Raw genomic sequence first — 14,898 nt, 5'->3', positions numbered from 1 at the left:
GGTGAACAGACCTGGCAAAAACAGACAACTTTGTCTTGTTCTTATCTTAGGAGTAAAGTTTTCAGTCTTTGTCCATTTATACATTAGTAGACAGCCTTTCATTGATGTCTTTATCAGGATGAGCAAGTTCCCTTCCACTCCTAGTTTGTTGAGTGTTTTTTTAATCATTAAAGGGTTTTGTCAAATGCTTTAAAAAAAAAAGATTATTTATTTATTTATTTGACAAAGAGAGAGGGAGAGAATGAGTAGTAGGGAGGGGCTGAGAGCACAGGGCAAGAGAAACAGACTCCTCATTGATCTGAGTCAAAGGCAGATGCTTAACCTACCGAGACACCCAGGAGCCCCTCAAATGCTTCTTTTATATCTACTAAGATGTTCATGTTTTTTCCCCTTTATTGTATTAATATGGTATATATCATTGACTTGTTTTTTATACACTGAGTCAGCCTTGCTTTCCTAGAACAAATCCTATTTGGTTATAGCATATAATCCTTTTCATGTTGTTAGATTCAGTTAGTACTTTGTTGAGAATTCTTATACCTATATTCATAAATATTTGCCTACAGTTCTCCTGTGATGTCTTTATATGGTTTTGGTAGCAGAGTAATACTGACCTTACAGAATCAGAAGTATTCCCCCTGCTTCCATTTTTTGGAAAAGCTTATAAAGTACTAGTGGGTTTTTAAAAAATTTTTTTTATTCATTTATTCATTCATCCATTCATCCATCCATCCATCCATCCATCCATTCATTAATTCATTCATTTCTGATTTTATTACTGTGAGTCTTCTCTCTGTATCTTGGTCAGTCTACTTGGAAGTTTATCAATTTCGTTGATTTTTCAGAAAAATCAACTTTTGGATTAGTTGGTTTTCTCTCTTGCTTTTCTAGGTTCTATTTATTTCTGCTCTAATGGTCATTATTTCTTTCTTTCTGCTTGCTTGCTTTGAATTTTGGATTTTGGGGCTTTGTTCATTTCTTTTTCTAGTTCCTTAAGCTAGGTTACTGATTCGAGTACTTTCTTCTTCTATTTAAAAGTTTTCTTTTTTTATGTGATCTCTACACCCAGCGAGGGGCTCAAACTCATGACCCTGAGATAAAGAGTCAGATGCTCTACCGACTGAGCCAGCCAGGTGCCCCTACTTTCTTTTTTTAGTGTGGTGTTTAACAACTATTACTTTCCCTCTAAGCACTGCTTTAGCTTCATCCTGTAAGTTTTGGTATGTTTTCCTTTTCATTCATCTCAAAGTATTTTCTAATTTTTCTTGGGATTTCTTCTTTGGTCTATTGGTTATTTAGGAGTAGTGTAAATTCTACATACTTGTGAATTTCCCCAAATTCTTTCTGGTACTTATGTCCAGAACATGCTTCGTATGATTTCAATACTTTAAATTTAACGAGCCTTGTTCTGTACCTGTATGTTAGCCCTAACATATGATCTGTCCTGGAAAATGTTCCATGTGCACTTGAGAAATAGGTATGCTCTGCTGTTGAGTGGAATGTCCTATACATGTCTATTAGGTCTAGTAGGTTTATAGTGTTTTCAAGTTTTCTGGTTCCTGACATTCTGTCTAGTTATCCTCATTGTTGAAAAAGGGTACTGATGTCTCCTACTATTACTAATGAATTATCTATTTCTCCCATCAATTATGACAGAGTTTTTGCTCCATGTATTTGGGGGCACTGTTGCAGGTATATATAGGTTTATAATTATTATATCTTCTAGATGGATTAACCCTTTTGTAATTATAAAATGTCCTTCTTTGACTCTTATAACAATCTTTGTCTGAAAGTCTATTTTGTCTGGTATTAGTATAGCAACTCCTGCTCTCTTGTGAGCATTACTGTATGCATGGCCTATTTTAAATTTTTTATTTTTTATTTTTTTTTACTTATTTGACAGAGAGAAATCACAACTAGGCAGAGAGGCAGGCAGAGAGAGAGAGGAGGAAGCAGGCTCCCCGTGGAGCAGAGAGCCCGACATGGGGCTCGATCCCAGGACCCCGGGATCATGACCTGAGCCAAAGGCAGAGGCTTTAACCCACTGAGTGCATGGCCTATTTTATTCCATCCTTTTACTTTCAAACAATTAATGCCTTTGAATCTAAATTGTGTATCTTGCAGAGTATATAGTTGGATAAAAAAAAAAATCTGTGCTGCTGATCTATGCCTTTTGATTAGTGTTTAAACCATTTGCATTTAATTTAAGGCAAGATTTCTACCTACCATTTTGCTGTTTTCCATATGCCTATGTCTTTTTTGTCTACATAGGAATGTTTATTCCAAATTCTCATTATAGAAATGTTTAGGGGTGCCTCACTGACTCAGTCAGTGGAGCATATAACTACTGACTTGGGGTTATGTGCTGGAACCTCAGAGAGGGTGTAGAGATTATTTGAAAAAAATCTTTTAAAAAATGTTTATTTCGGGCACCTGAGTGGCTCAGTGGGTTAAAGCCTATGCCTTTGGCTCGGGTCATGATCCCAGGGTCCTGGGATGGAGCCCCATGCCGGGCTCTCTGCTCAGCAGGGAGCCTGCTTCCTCCTCTCTCTCTCTGCCTGCCTGCCTACTTGTGATCTGTCAAATAAATAAAACCTAAAAAAAAAAAAAATGTTTATTTCTCCATTACTGCATTCTTTTGTATTATTTTCAAGTGCACCATCTAAATTCCCTCATTTCTTTTTACCACATCTTCTTAGAGTTACACTTCTTTTTCCTCCCTACTTTTGCTGATGATTTTATGTCCATCAACACAGACCCACAGTTATTTCTTTATGCTGCTTTTTCTAAATGAGAAAGAAAAAATTATAATAAAAAATACATGTGTATTTTCTATCATATTTACTTGCGTAGTTATCTTTGCTAGTGCTCTTTATTCCACCTTGTGGATTCGATTTATTTATGTCTGTTGTTTTTTTAGGGGGGGTGATTCTTTAACTTCAGCCTGAAGGACCCTCTTTAGTAATTCTCGTAGGACAGGTTTCCTTTAAAGAAATTCTGTTTTGTTTTTTAAAATCCTAGAATGCCTCATTGTTCCTTCATTTCTGAGGGATAGTTCTGCTTGACATGGAATTGTTAGTTGAGTTTTTTTCTTTTAATACTCTGAATAGGCCGGGGTGCCTGGGTGGCTCAGTCAGCTAAGCATCTGACTCTTGATTCTGGCTCAGGTTGTGATCTCAAGCCCTGTACCTGGCTCCATGCTGGATGTATAAAGTATAAATTATACTGTCTTCACATGCACTCTCTCTAAAAAAAATGGCAACAACAACAACAACAACAAAACCCAATCAAACAAACCTCTGAACACATCATTCAACTGCATTCTGGCCTCCATTGTTTGTGATGACAAATCAGCTGTCAACTTTATTGAAAATCCTTAGTACGTGGTAAAGTCAGTCACTTCTTTATTGCTGATTTCAAGATTCTCTCTTTTTCTTTGGTGTTAGCAGTCTGATTATGATCCACGTAGCTGTGGATCTCTTTGAATTTATTGTTTAGAGTTTATTAGGCTTCCTGTAGATTAATGTTTTTCATCAAATTTGGCAAGTTTTTGTCATTTCTTCAAATATTCTTTCTGTCCCTCTCTCCCCTCCCCTGCAAGGACTTCCATTATCATATGTTGCATATGATGTTCTACAGGTCTCTGAGGCTCTGTTCATTACTCTTCATTTTTCCCCATTATCTAGGCCAGATAGCTTCAATTCACCTACCTTCAGTTTTGCTTCTTGACCCTTCAAAGCCATTTCTTTCGTTTGCCTGTTCAAACTTGATGAGCCCTCTAGTGATTTGTTTTCATTTATTGTACTTGTCAACTCCACCATTTCTATTTTGTATATTTTTATAACTTCAATCTCTTTACTGAAATTGTCTATTTGGTGACACACTGTTTTATGCTTTTAGCTCTCTGAAATATTTTAAAAAGTAGATTTACAGTCTGTCTGGTAAGTCCAACATCTGGCTTCTTTATGTAGTTTCTATTTTTTCTTTTTTTCCTATGTGTGGGCCATACTTTCTTTCCATGTCTTGTAATTTTTTCTTGAAAACTGGACACCTCAAATACTACAATGTATTAACTCTGGAAATCAGATTTTTCCCCTTTTCAGCGTTTGTTGTTATTGCTATTTCTTATACTTGTTACTTTTTGTTTAGTGACTTTTCTGAAGTTATTCTCTAAGATTTGCGTTCTTTGTTACATGTGGCCATTAAGTCTACGTGGTTAGGGGCGCCTGGGTGGCTCAGTGGGTTAAAGCCTCTGCCTTCGGCTCAGGTCATGATCCCAGGGTCCTGGGATCGAGCCCCACGTCGGGCTCTCTGCTCTGTGGGTAGCCTGCTTCCTCCTCTCTCTCTCTCTCTGTCTGCCTCTCTGCCTACTTGTGATCTCTATCAAATAAATAAATAAAATCTTAAAAAAAAAAAAGTCTACGTGGTTAGCTTAGGGGTTAGTTCATGACTAGACAGATATTTGCTTAAACACCCAGGATCAGTAAGTCTCCTAGTCTTTGCGGAGTGTGTGACTATGTGTGTATGTTAGGGGACACCTTCAGGAATCAGTCAGGTAAGCGACAATTCCTCCTGATTGTGCAGAGCCCCAAGGTCAGCCAGAATTGAGAAATTAGTGCCTTCTTGGGTCTTTCCTGGGCATGAGCATAGCCGTACACAGCCTTAGGCATGTCTGTCATCCTTACCTTCTAGATTTCCAAGGGTATGTCAGACCTTTTCAAAACCCTATGAAGATCTCATTCCCCAGCTTTTCCTTTTTAAGCTTTTTAGTTAGTTTAGTTTGCCCCCATATCAAAGGCTTTCAGCTTCTCCCAGAAAACCACTAAACAGGAGAAAGAAAAGAGAATTCTCTGGGAATGAAGCTTTGAAGGAACACTAATTCCAGTCTACTCCCTCTAGTGGCTGTCAGGCCGCTAGTTTTCACTGTGACTACAGGCACTTGATTAAACCGTTACCACTGAGCCGAAGAGGGATATGGAACAGGGACTGCCATGAAGCTTACTTACTCTTCTGATATTCAGCTATTTTTTTAATACTCACTCCCTGAATCGCTTTAAGCAAGTGTTTAATTGCCATAGTCCTGAAAGTTAGTTCTGATCAGTTCTGCCAGTTCTTTTAGAGGTCCTTACTCTGCCATTTTTTATGTCACTCAGGTTTTTGTTTTTTTTTTTAAATGCTAACAAGCAAGTTTACCAACTAATTTTGGCAATTGTGTGCTAACAGCAGCTACATGTAGCCACCATGAGAAGAGGCTAAGAACAGTATCTCCCAAGACCATTTTAATCAAATGAAATTCACACGGAAGTTAGGATAATAGTTGGCTACTGACATGCATATTGAGCATTCTGCATAGAAACTGGTAAAAAAAATTGAGTGATTTAAAAAAAAACCCATTCATTAACATTGCTTTAATATAGCAAAAGGCATTTCCAAGGTCAGATGGGGACAAAGGAAAGGGGAGCTACCGTCATCAGAAGGCAGTGCTGGGGTTTCTCTTTAGAAGTACAACCTTGAAACCCAAGAAATCCTCCTCTTTCCCTGCACTTATCTCTGAATTAAATACCAGTGTAATAAGTTCTTGACCCTTGCTTACTCTCTGTACTCCTAGATTCCATAAGTTCCATGAGAACAAGTACCCTGATCTGTCCTGTTCATAATGTATCTCCAAGGCAAAGTTCAGTCTCTCACATTGCGGAGTATTAGAAATATTTGATGGGACGCCTGGGTGGCTCAGTGGGTTAAGCCTCTGCCTTCGGCTCAGGTTGTGATCCCAGAATCTGGGATAGAGCCCCACATCGAGCTCTCTGCTCAACTGGGAGCCTGCTTCTCCCTCCTTCTCTGCCTGCCTCTCTGCCTACATGTGCTCTCTCTCTGTCAAATAAATAAATAAAATCTTTAAAAAAAAAAATTGATGAAGGAGTAACAACACTAACAGCCAGAATCAAGCAGCCTCAAAGAAAGAAAGAGGAAAGGAGTTTGTGACCTTGGCTGAGAAGCCTGTTGGGAAAAATTCCTTATTACTCAGCTTCCCCCAACTTTGGCTTCTTAATGGAGTCTGAGGCAAAAGCTGCTCATCCTTGCCCAGGCTTTCAACACCTGACCCAGAGATAGCCTGTTAGGTGAGTAAATGCCAAACACCATAATGACAAACTCATGTTAAGAAATTCAGAAGGTATATGGGACGCCTGGGTGGCTCAGTTAAGCCTCTGCCTTCAGCTCAGGTCATGATGCCAGGGTCCTGGGATCGAGTCCCGCATCGGGCTCCTTGCTTAGCAGGGAGCCTATTTCTCTCTCTGCCTCTGCCTGCCACTCTGCCTGCTTTTGCTCTCTCTCTCTCTGACAGATAAATAAATAAAATCTTACCCCCCCAAAAAAAAAGAAATTCAGAAGGTATAATAAGCAATCAGTCCTAGAAAAGCTCCTATTTTTATGTGAATTTGTGTGGAATTTGCTTCCAACAGTATTTAGGGGAAAAAGTTTTTTCTTTTTTCTTTTTGTTTTCTGACTAGAGTTTAGTTTCTGTGTATAAATTTCTTTTAGGAGAATCATGCTGACTGTGCCAGCAAGAGACTTTGGTCTCTGTGGCATTTCTTTTCTTTTTTCTAAGATTTTATTTATTCACTTGACAGAGATCACAAGTAGGCGCTGAGGCAGGCAGAGAGAGAGAGAGAGAGAGAGAGAGAGAGAGAGAGAGGAGCAGAGAGCCTGACGTGCGCCTTGATCCCAGGACCCTGAGATCATGACTTGGGCGGAAGGTAGAGGCCTAAACCACTGAGCCACCCAGGTGCCCCTCTGTGGCATTTCTATTTCTCTCTGTAAACTGGCATCTGGTTTTTAAGTGTTACTCTCCTGTGAGTTGGGTTAACACAAGAGTCTCCCACGGAAAGCAATCAAATCTGCCTCAACTTCCCTCCCCCGAATGAGTATATGAACAACCAAGGCTAAGGAATACTGTGAAGTCTCCTGGCAGTTGGCCAGTTCCTGGGGACATCACTTTCAACTCAGTCCACAGACTCTGAAAAAGGGTTCCCAAACTGCACTACAAGCTACCTTCACCTATGACACAAACAGATGAAAATTACTCTGCTTTCATAATCAGAGGGAATGACACGTTAAAATAAGGCTAACATGCATCTGAAACTCTTGTCAACACAAAACTAAGCACATCATCCCTGACGGGTCACATCCAGAAATGGCCAGACTAGAGACTAGATCCACCGGAACAGCAGCAGCCACCCGCCCTCCCCAACACCCCCACCACCAATACAGTAATCAGCAGAATCCACGGAAAAGAATGCTGAGTCCAGGATCAGAATTCCAGGATCTGGAATCCCATTCCAGAGCTACCCTAGTCAGAACACAAATTATTGCATCAGTTTCCTCATTTGTAAAATATAGTCAACAGAAGGCCTAGCTATGGCTTTTTTTAATCATCTCATTATTTTCATAATGTTAAGAAAACAAATGGATGTGACTGAAGCTTCCTCTATCTGCCTGGATAGAAATGAGTCAGATCCAGGCTTCACTACCAACTTAACCTTGCCCCCGCTGTAGCTCTGAGACCCTGAACAAAACCCTTTCTTAGGGTCCAAGTTTCCTTCATATAAAAAATGAAGATGATGAATCCAATCTGTTTAGACATTATGAAAATATTTAGAAGGCCAATGTGAAATAAAATATTTCAAAAAAGCAGGAGGAAGTTAAAAAACAGGCAAGGCATAACCAGTAGTTATTTTTCATCGTAATCTTGTCAAGGCTTGACAGCTAAGCTCTTCAAAAGACAAGTTCAAATGAAAAACTATGAAAGAAAATTATTTTCAACTCTGCAACACATTCTCAGGTGAGGAGGGGGTGGAATGTTTAGCCATTACCTGACCAGTCAGATAAGCTCTAAATTAATTCACATTTTACTCTTCACAAGGCTTCTCTAAATCCAACCTGCTTGTCTTCCAAAAGTCTACCGTACCATTACATGTTGTACCAAAGAACAAGGGATACTGGGTACATGGAGTATGGACTTTTAAGTAAAAAAAAAAATATATACTTTTTTGATATGCAAATGATTTAAAGACGAGCCAGCCCCTACAGAAAGCACTGCCAACAAACTACCACCTAGTTTTCAAGGCACATCAGTGTAACATACGCCTTCAGCTCTGAAGTAAATAAGACAAGCCCTTTTATTTTCATCTGACTTATGAGGAATTAGGGGTGCAGAAAGGCTACCTGACTTGCCAAAAGTCATAGTGCCAAGCCTCAGCAGCACTAAGGGCATAACCAGGGTTCATAATTCATAAAAACCAGGGCGCCAACCCCAAGATTTTAACATATTTTTACCTGGCACTATCTGTCCTCTGAGACCCTGCGGTTCTTGACCTGCGTGAGGCAGACCCCCTACTCCTTCTCGATCTCACTGGTCCCACATTGTGGTCTGAAGGGGGTCTCAGGAATTCCAGCATGCCATGAAGTCTCTGCAGCCCATTGATGAAGCTGTTCATTGAATCCAATGACGACACCGGGATGGGGCGGTTAACACGAGATTGCTGCCTATGTTCCTCTGAAGCCCCCGGATTAACGTTCCCTACACGATCTTCTCCCAAAGGCTCCACTTCCTCTGTCAGGTCAACAAACATCTGCGGAGCAGGTGGGAGCAGGTGCAGTCCTACTTGGCTGCTGGTCCCTCCATCAGGAGCAGGCTGGTGCAGGAGTGGCTCCCTTTGGCTGCTGGCCACTTGGGTAGATAGAGGCTGGAGCAAGGGCAGTCCCCCTTGGCTGCTGACCACTTCAGTAGGTAGAGGCTGGAGCAAGGGGGGCCCCCCTTGGCCGCTGACCACTTCAGCAGGAACAGGCTGTTCTGCTACGTGAAGCTCTAATTGCCCATCAAGATGATATTCCATTGCTTCCTGAGCCATCTCTGGAGAAGTAAGATTTGTAAAAAGTATCAGTAAAAATAGATAAAACATGCCACATAGCTGATACAAACATATCTAAGTCTTCCAGAACTTCTGTTTAAGATCATTTTTGGCAAAACTGAGAATCTTAAAATAAGTAACTAAAATCTTCTCTTTAAGTCAGAAGTGTTTGGTAATCGGTAACTTTTTTCTCCATAACAGTACTTAAAACTAGTTTTCTAGTTTGTACTTTGAAAACATGAAGGCCTGCAATCATAGTACTATCTTCTAAAACAGAAAGATCTATGAAGCAAGAGGATTGAACTTTTTTGTGTCTGAAAATGATTTCCCAGACCTCTAGCAGTTCTTTTTTGTGACCCAAATACAGATATTTACCAAAATATATGCTACACTTGACTTTAGTAGGTGCAGACAGCATTCAACTTTCTCAGCACCAAGTTACAAAGGATAAACAAAGAAAGGACATTTTTACGGTTGCAGAATTAACTCAGTAATAACCCAAAATGGAAATTTAACTAATTTCTCCAAAAAAGGCTGACCAACCTTTATTTGCTCTGTTCTTTCTGGTATTTTTGTCTCCCATCACTAATGCCACTGGTTAGCCCACTTAACAGACATTTATCAAGCACCTGGTATGTCCCCTTCGTTTCTTGTCTCTAATTCCATGATGTTAATGCATTCAAGAAATATTTATTAAGCACCTGTCAAGCAGATACCTCACAGAGATAATGACAGGATAACTGTGTAACAGATTTTACATTATAGCATATGGGAAAATAAACAAATACATGTGGAAATTATACATTGTGATATATGATCTTGGGAGTAGGAGTCAAGGAGCACCATTTTAGGAGCACCTGGGTGGCTCAATGGGTTAAGCCTCTGCCTTCGGCTCAGGTCATCATCTCAGGGTCCTGGGATCGAACCCCTCATCAGGCTCTCTGTTCAGGGGGAGCCTGCTCCCCCCCCCCCGCCTGCCTCTCTGCCTACTTGTGATCTCTCTCTCTTTCTGTCAAATAAATAAATAAATAATCTTTAAAAATTAAAAAAAAAAGCACCATTATATTTTATTTTTAAGATTTCCTTCTTTCTTTGAGAGAGAGGAAGAGAGAGTGTGCACAGAGGGAGAAGAAGACTCCCCGCTGGGCAGGGTGCTTGCATCATGACCTGAGCTGAAAGCAGATGCTTAACCGATTGGGCCACCCAGGCATCCCAAAGAGAGCACTATTTTAGATACTCTTTCAAAAAGAGTGAAAAATGGGGTGTCTGGGTGGCTCAGTGGGTTGGCCCTCTGCTTTCAGCTCAGGTCATGATCTTAGGGTCCTGGGATCAAGCACTGAATTGGGCTCTCTGCTTAGCGGGGAGGCTGCTTCCCTCTCTCTCAGCCTGCCTCTCTGCCTAATAAATAAGATCTTTAAAAAAAAAAAAAGGGAGTGAAAATTGAGCCCAGGCACGAAGGATTAAAAGAAGGTGGCCATATGAAGAGCCAAGGAAGAGTTTCAGAAAGAAATCGGTACAGAGGTCCCCTGATGAGCATGGGTTTGGTGCGACTGAGAAACGGGGTGGATGCCATGAGCACAAGAAGAGTGGAAGTATGGGACAAGGTTGAGGCGGCAGAACGCTAACACGAAAGGCTTCAAGAAAGAGTTTCTTGCACATTAGGAATGGAGTGCAGGGGCAGCAAGACTGCCAGCAGGCCAACCAGTTCATAGGCTCCTTGTGGGGGTGTAAACCAGTGGTCAGAGGCTCGGGCCAGAGTAGTAGCAGGAGGTAGAAAGTAGCAGACAACTTTAAGAACCCCAAGCAAAGACATGAGACTTAAAATCACAGGAAAGATTAAACTACCTACGGAACAGAGACAGAAAAATAGTAGGTCAAGGACTCAAAGCTGAAACATATATTATAAAAGGCCAAGAGTTAATAGAAGAGCACCCAGAACGAAGACTATGAAGGAGGAGGAAACCTGGGAGAGCAAGGCGTCTTGGAAGGATGTTTCAAGAATGGAATGGTCAAGTATGTCTAGTACAGAAGAGTGATCACTACCTTTAACAACATGGAGATGACACACAGCCTAGAACAGAGCCGTATCTCCAAAGTGATGGGCGAGGAGGCCAGACTAGAGTGGGCGGAGTCAATACAGGGAGTTCGGATGAACATGGTGGGTGAAGCACACTTATCTTTCTAGTCATTCCTGAAAACCCATGAGCAGGACACATATCCCCAAAGGCATTAAGAGAAGATAAATTACAAGACAAATTCAAGCAGGGTATGAGATAGGCAATTTTTACTGGAACAGGTAGCTTCTTAGTAGAGCTAAAAAGATCAAACCTAAGTGGCTGCAGGGAGAGGGGACCATATGCTCTGGGGAAGCAAGCTGCATCCCACTGAGGGGACTGCAGAAACTGGGCACCAGAGGACAGTGCTGAAAGACGGCGCTGAAAGAGAGGCCTGGTTGAAAGCCTGTCTCAAGCAAACAAAAGCCAGCCAAACAAACACCTCCTCCGCGGATGCTGTAGAAAACTGGTGGTTTGTGCCAGACAGGCTTAACACCAGCATGGGTATAGCACAGCAGCGGAAATGAGTTAAGTGCAAGTCTACACATGCAACAGTGTGAGACCCTTCCAGCTCTTCTCCCCAGCTTTTTCCTCTGCCCAAATCCAGGACACAATATTCCGGTTTATACACATTCTCTACCCAAGGCAGGAGATCAGAGGACTGTTCACTAGAGAAAACCAGCTCAAGAAAAAAAGATCTATAAATACTGACGGTTGTGAGTCCCCCAATAAAATGGCGGGAGTCTCTGTCCAATCTAATTAACAGTAAAAGCCAACTGGTTGATATGGTTCAGTCACTCATACAGAGGTTCCAACCTGCTTTCTGGGGGAAAGAGGGGTCCTCCTTAAAAACAAATAGCCAAGGATCAAGTGACACTTGAGCAAACCCTCCAGCATGAGAGAGAGACCAAAGCAGATAAGCAGAAGCAACTTGAAGAGAAGGGAAAACAATGCAAGAAAAACTGAAAACAAACAAACAAAACACCCCCCCCAACTCCCTCAAACTTATAGGAAAAGAATGCTGGGGGGGGTTGAGGGGGATGAAAAGGACAAATTAGAAAACAAGAAAGCTCTTGGAAATGAAAAATGATAGCCAAAATAAAACATTTAATAGAAGGATTGGAAGAGGGGCGCCTGGGTGGCTCTGTCAGTTTAGCGTCTGCCTTCGGCTCTGGTCATGATCTAGGGGAGTCTGCTTCTCCCTCTTTCTCTGCCTGCTGCTGCCCCTGTGTGTGCGGTTGCACGCGCACATTCGCACACTCACACTCTGTCAAATAAATAAAATCTTTTAAAAAAAGGGTTAGAAGATAAAGTCGAGGAACTCTTCTAGAAAATAGAACTAAAAGACAGTCAAAAAGGACAATAATAGGGGCGCCTGGGTGGCTCAGTGGGTTAAAGCCTCTGCCTTCGCCTCGGGTCATGATCCCAAGGTCCTGGGATTGAGCCCCACATCAGGCTCTCTGCTTGGCAGGGAGCCTGCTTCCTCCTCCTTCTCTCTCTCTCTCTCTCTGCCTGCCTCTCTGCCTACTTGTAATCTCTGTCTGTCAAATAAATAAATAAAAATCTTTAGGGAAAAAAAAGGACAATAATAAAATTAAAATGCCAAGCCAGGATATTTAACTGAAATACCAGAAAGAGAACTCAAGAAAGTGGAGAAGAAAGTAAAACAAAAAGACTTCACCATAAGCTCACTTCCCATTAAGAACTCCAACACAGTAAACTTTCTTCAAAATTACATCAAACAGAAAAAAGCAGGTTATAAAGGAACCCGCTATAATTCCATTTTCAGGACACTTAACATGCAAAACCTTGTTACTATCTGGACTTCTAAATCATACAATAGTAGTACGAAACAAGCCTGGGCATGAAAAATGCCAAATTTTTGTAGGAGGAGAGTTCAGATCCATGTGGGGCTTGAACTACACACACACACACACACACACGCACGCACGCACGCACGTACGCACACACACACTTTTAATTCTTCTTTTTTTAAAAAGATGCAATTATAAGCTCTATCTCTTCTTAAATCATTCTCTGTACTGTTCATATGGTTAAATACTAGAAAGGAGTTTCTTTCCGTCTTGGGTCAGTTCTGATTACGACAAAAAGGCAGACAGCCAAATGCAACAGAATCATCTCTGCATCCTCCACAGCCACAAGTACACAGCAGGTGCTTGAGTACCTACAGAATTACCCATCATACACCCAGAAAAGAAGCCAAAACCAAAACAACCAGCCAACCAACCACCCCCCAACATCTAGGAACATAACAACACCGGATAAAGACAGAGATCCGGGAGAGAGAACATTTTCATCCTGGCAGAAAGTTAGTTCTGTGCAACTGCGCGGTCTAGAGCGGAGCTTCCGGACCCACGCGGGGAAATACATATCCTCCAGACCCTGGGCTTGCCAGGAGTGATCCGAGCTAGAAAGACTGCTGGCTGGGCACCCCAAGCCTGGAGCAGCCCTGTCCTTGACCTCGGCGTGCCATACAAACGCTATCTTCTCTGTGTGACACCAGAGTGGGCGACTCAAATGTTAACCTCCCCCTTATCATCTTTCCAAGCTTAGTTACTTAGATTAAGGTCCGCACCAGGCGGGACCGCCGCCGCCAATCACCAGGATAAGGGGCCGCAGCACCGAGTCAAGCCGACGTCGGTTCAAATCCCCTCTCTGTGCAACTTGTTCCCTTCCAAAACCAGGGTAATGAAGTATTTACGTCACAGTGCCGCTGCGAGATAAAGACGGTTAAGAACGTAAACAGTAGGTTCCTCCCGGATGGCGCTCAGCGGGAGGGCATTACTATTTGCACATGAAGAGCTGGAAGCTCTGCTCACCAGAGAGTCGCCCGCGGCGAACTGGGCTCCGGCCTTCGCCCCCGCCCCTCGCCCCCACCTCGGGGGCCGGCGCCCAGTAAGCCCGAAAGAGCCCGGGTTCGGGCGCTTCAGGCCAGACGTTGGGGCAACCCGGAGCGGTCGAACCTCCTCAGGCCGTCGGGTTCCGTGCCCGCCCGCAACTCCCCTCGTGGGCCGTCCCCAGGCCCCGAAGCCAGGGATCAAGCCCGGGAAGTTAGTTATCCCCAAAGGACCAAGGCCTGCGCAGAGGAAGCGCCCGCCTTACCTGGGGCCGGGAGGACGCTGTGGGCTTGCAAAGTCGCCGCCGCTCGCGGCCGTTTTGTGGAAGATATCGCACAGACCGGTGCCAACAGCCACTTCCTGAGCAGCTCAAGCGGCCCGCCTGAGTTGAGGGCGCGGCTTGCTCCTATTGGCCAGCAGTCTTAGACGGCGGCCAGTACCCTGGCTTCTTCTTGTTTGGGTCGCCCTGATTGAAAAAGCGGCTCTCTCATTGGCTGGTCCTTCGTACACTGATTGGGCGGGACCACGCGTAGGAGGCCTCATACAATTGGTAGAAACCTTTGCCAGTCACCTCGTGCCCAGCCCACAAGGAGAAAAACAGAACCCGCGTTTCACCGCTCTTTATTTGAACTTTCTGGCGGGAGAAAGTTGCACGATGAAGGTCTCTCAGATCATTCCGGAGCCTGAGGCGTGGGACAATTGAGTTCCTATACATCCTCTGCTGAGGTTGAAGAACCTCAAAAGAACTTGCCACAACATCTCTTCAATCCCAAACTATTGCAATAAATTGCCTGCTACTACTATAACTATCGTCACATTACTTGACAGCAAACATTTTTGAAGAATCTCACTGAAAGTCGACATCTCACTTTTGGAGGAAAACCTAGAAAATCTAAACCTCAGGCAGAGATGGTGCATTGCCAACATTTTATTTACTCAGCTGTCAATTTTCAGTGGAACTGATGGCATAAATAATTGAAAGTCATGGGTAATCCAAATATTTTCTCCTCTGAACCTCTTCCCAAAGTCACTGTTAGCATTTGTACTTTTGCTTTTCCTGCCATCTAAGGGACATGC

General features: G+C 42.8%; 1 protein-coding gene across 1 annotated transcript in view; it reads right to left on the bottom strand.

Annotated features, from left to right (window-relative positions):
* The window catches only part of RFWD3 (ring finger and WD repeat domain 3), a 45,637-nt gene extending 31,452 nt beyond the window's left edge, over positions 1-14,185 (bottom strand). The window contains exons 1-2 of the mRNA XM_045989191.1: positions 14,087-14,185; positions 8,335-8,911 (exon numbers count right to left, since the gene is read on the bottom strand). Of these exons, the coding sequence (XP_045845147.1) occupies positions 8,335-8,909 (575 nt within the window). The 5' untranslated portion in view covers positions 8,910-8,911; positions 14,087-14,185. The remainder of the gene's footprint in view (positions 1-8,334; positions 8,912-14,086) is intronic.
* Between the last annotated feature and the right edge of the window lie 713 nt (positions 14,186-14,898).

Source organism: Meles meles, chromosome 19, assembly GCF_922984935.1.
Source record: "Meles meles chromosome 19, mMelMel3.1 paternal haplotype, whole genome shotgun sequence".
In the NCBI taxonomy this organism is placed as follows: Eukaryota; Metazoa; Chordata; class Mammalia; order Carnivora; family Mustelidae; genus Meles; species Meles meles.
This window is presented reverse-complemented; position numbering and strand designations above follow the sequence as displayed.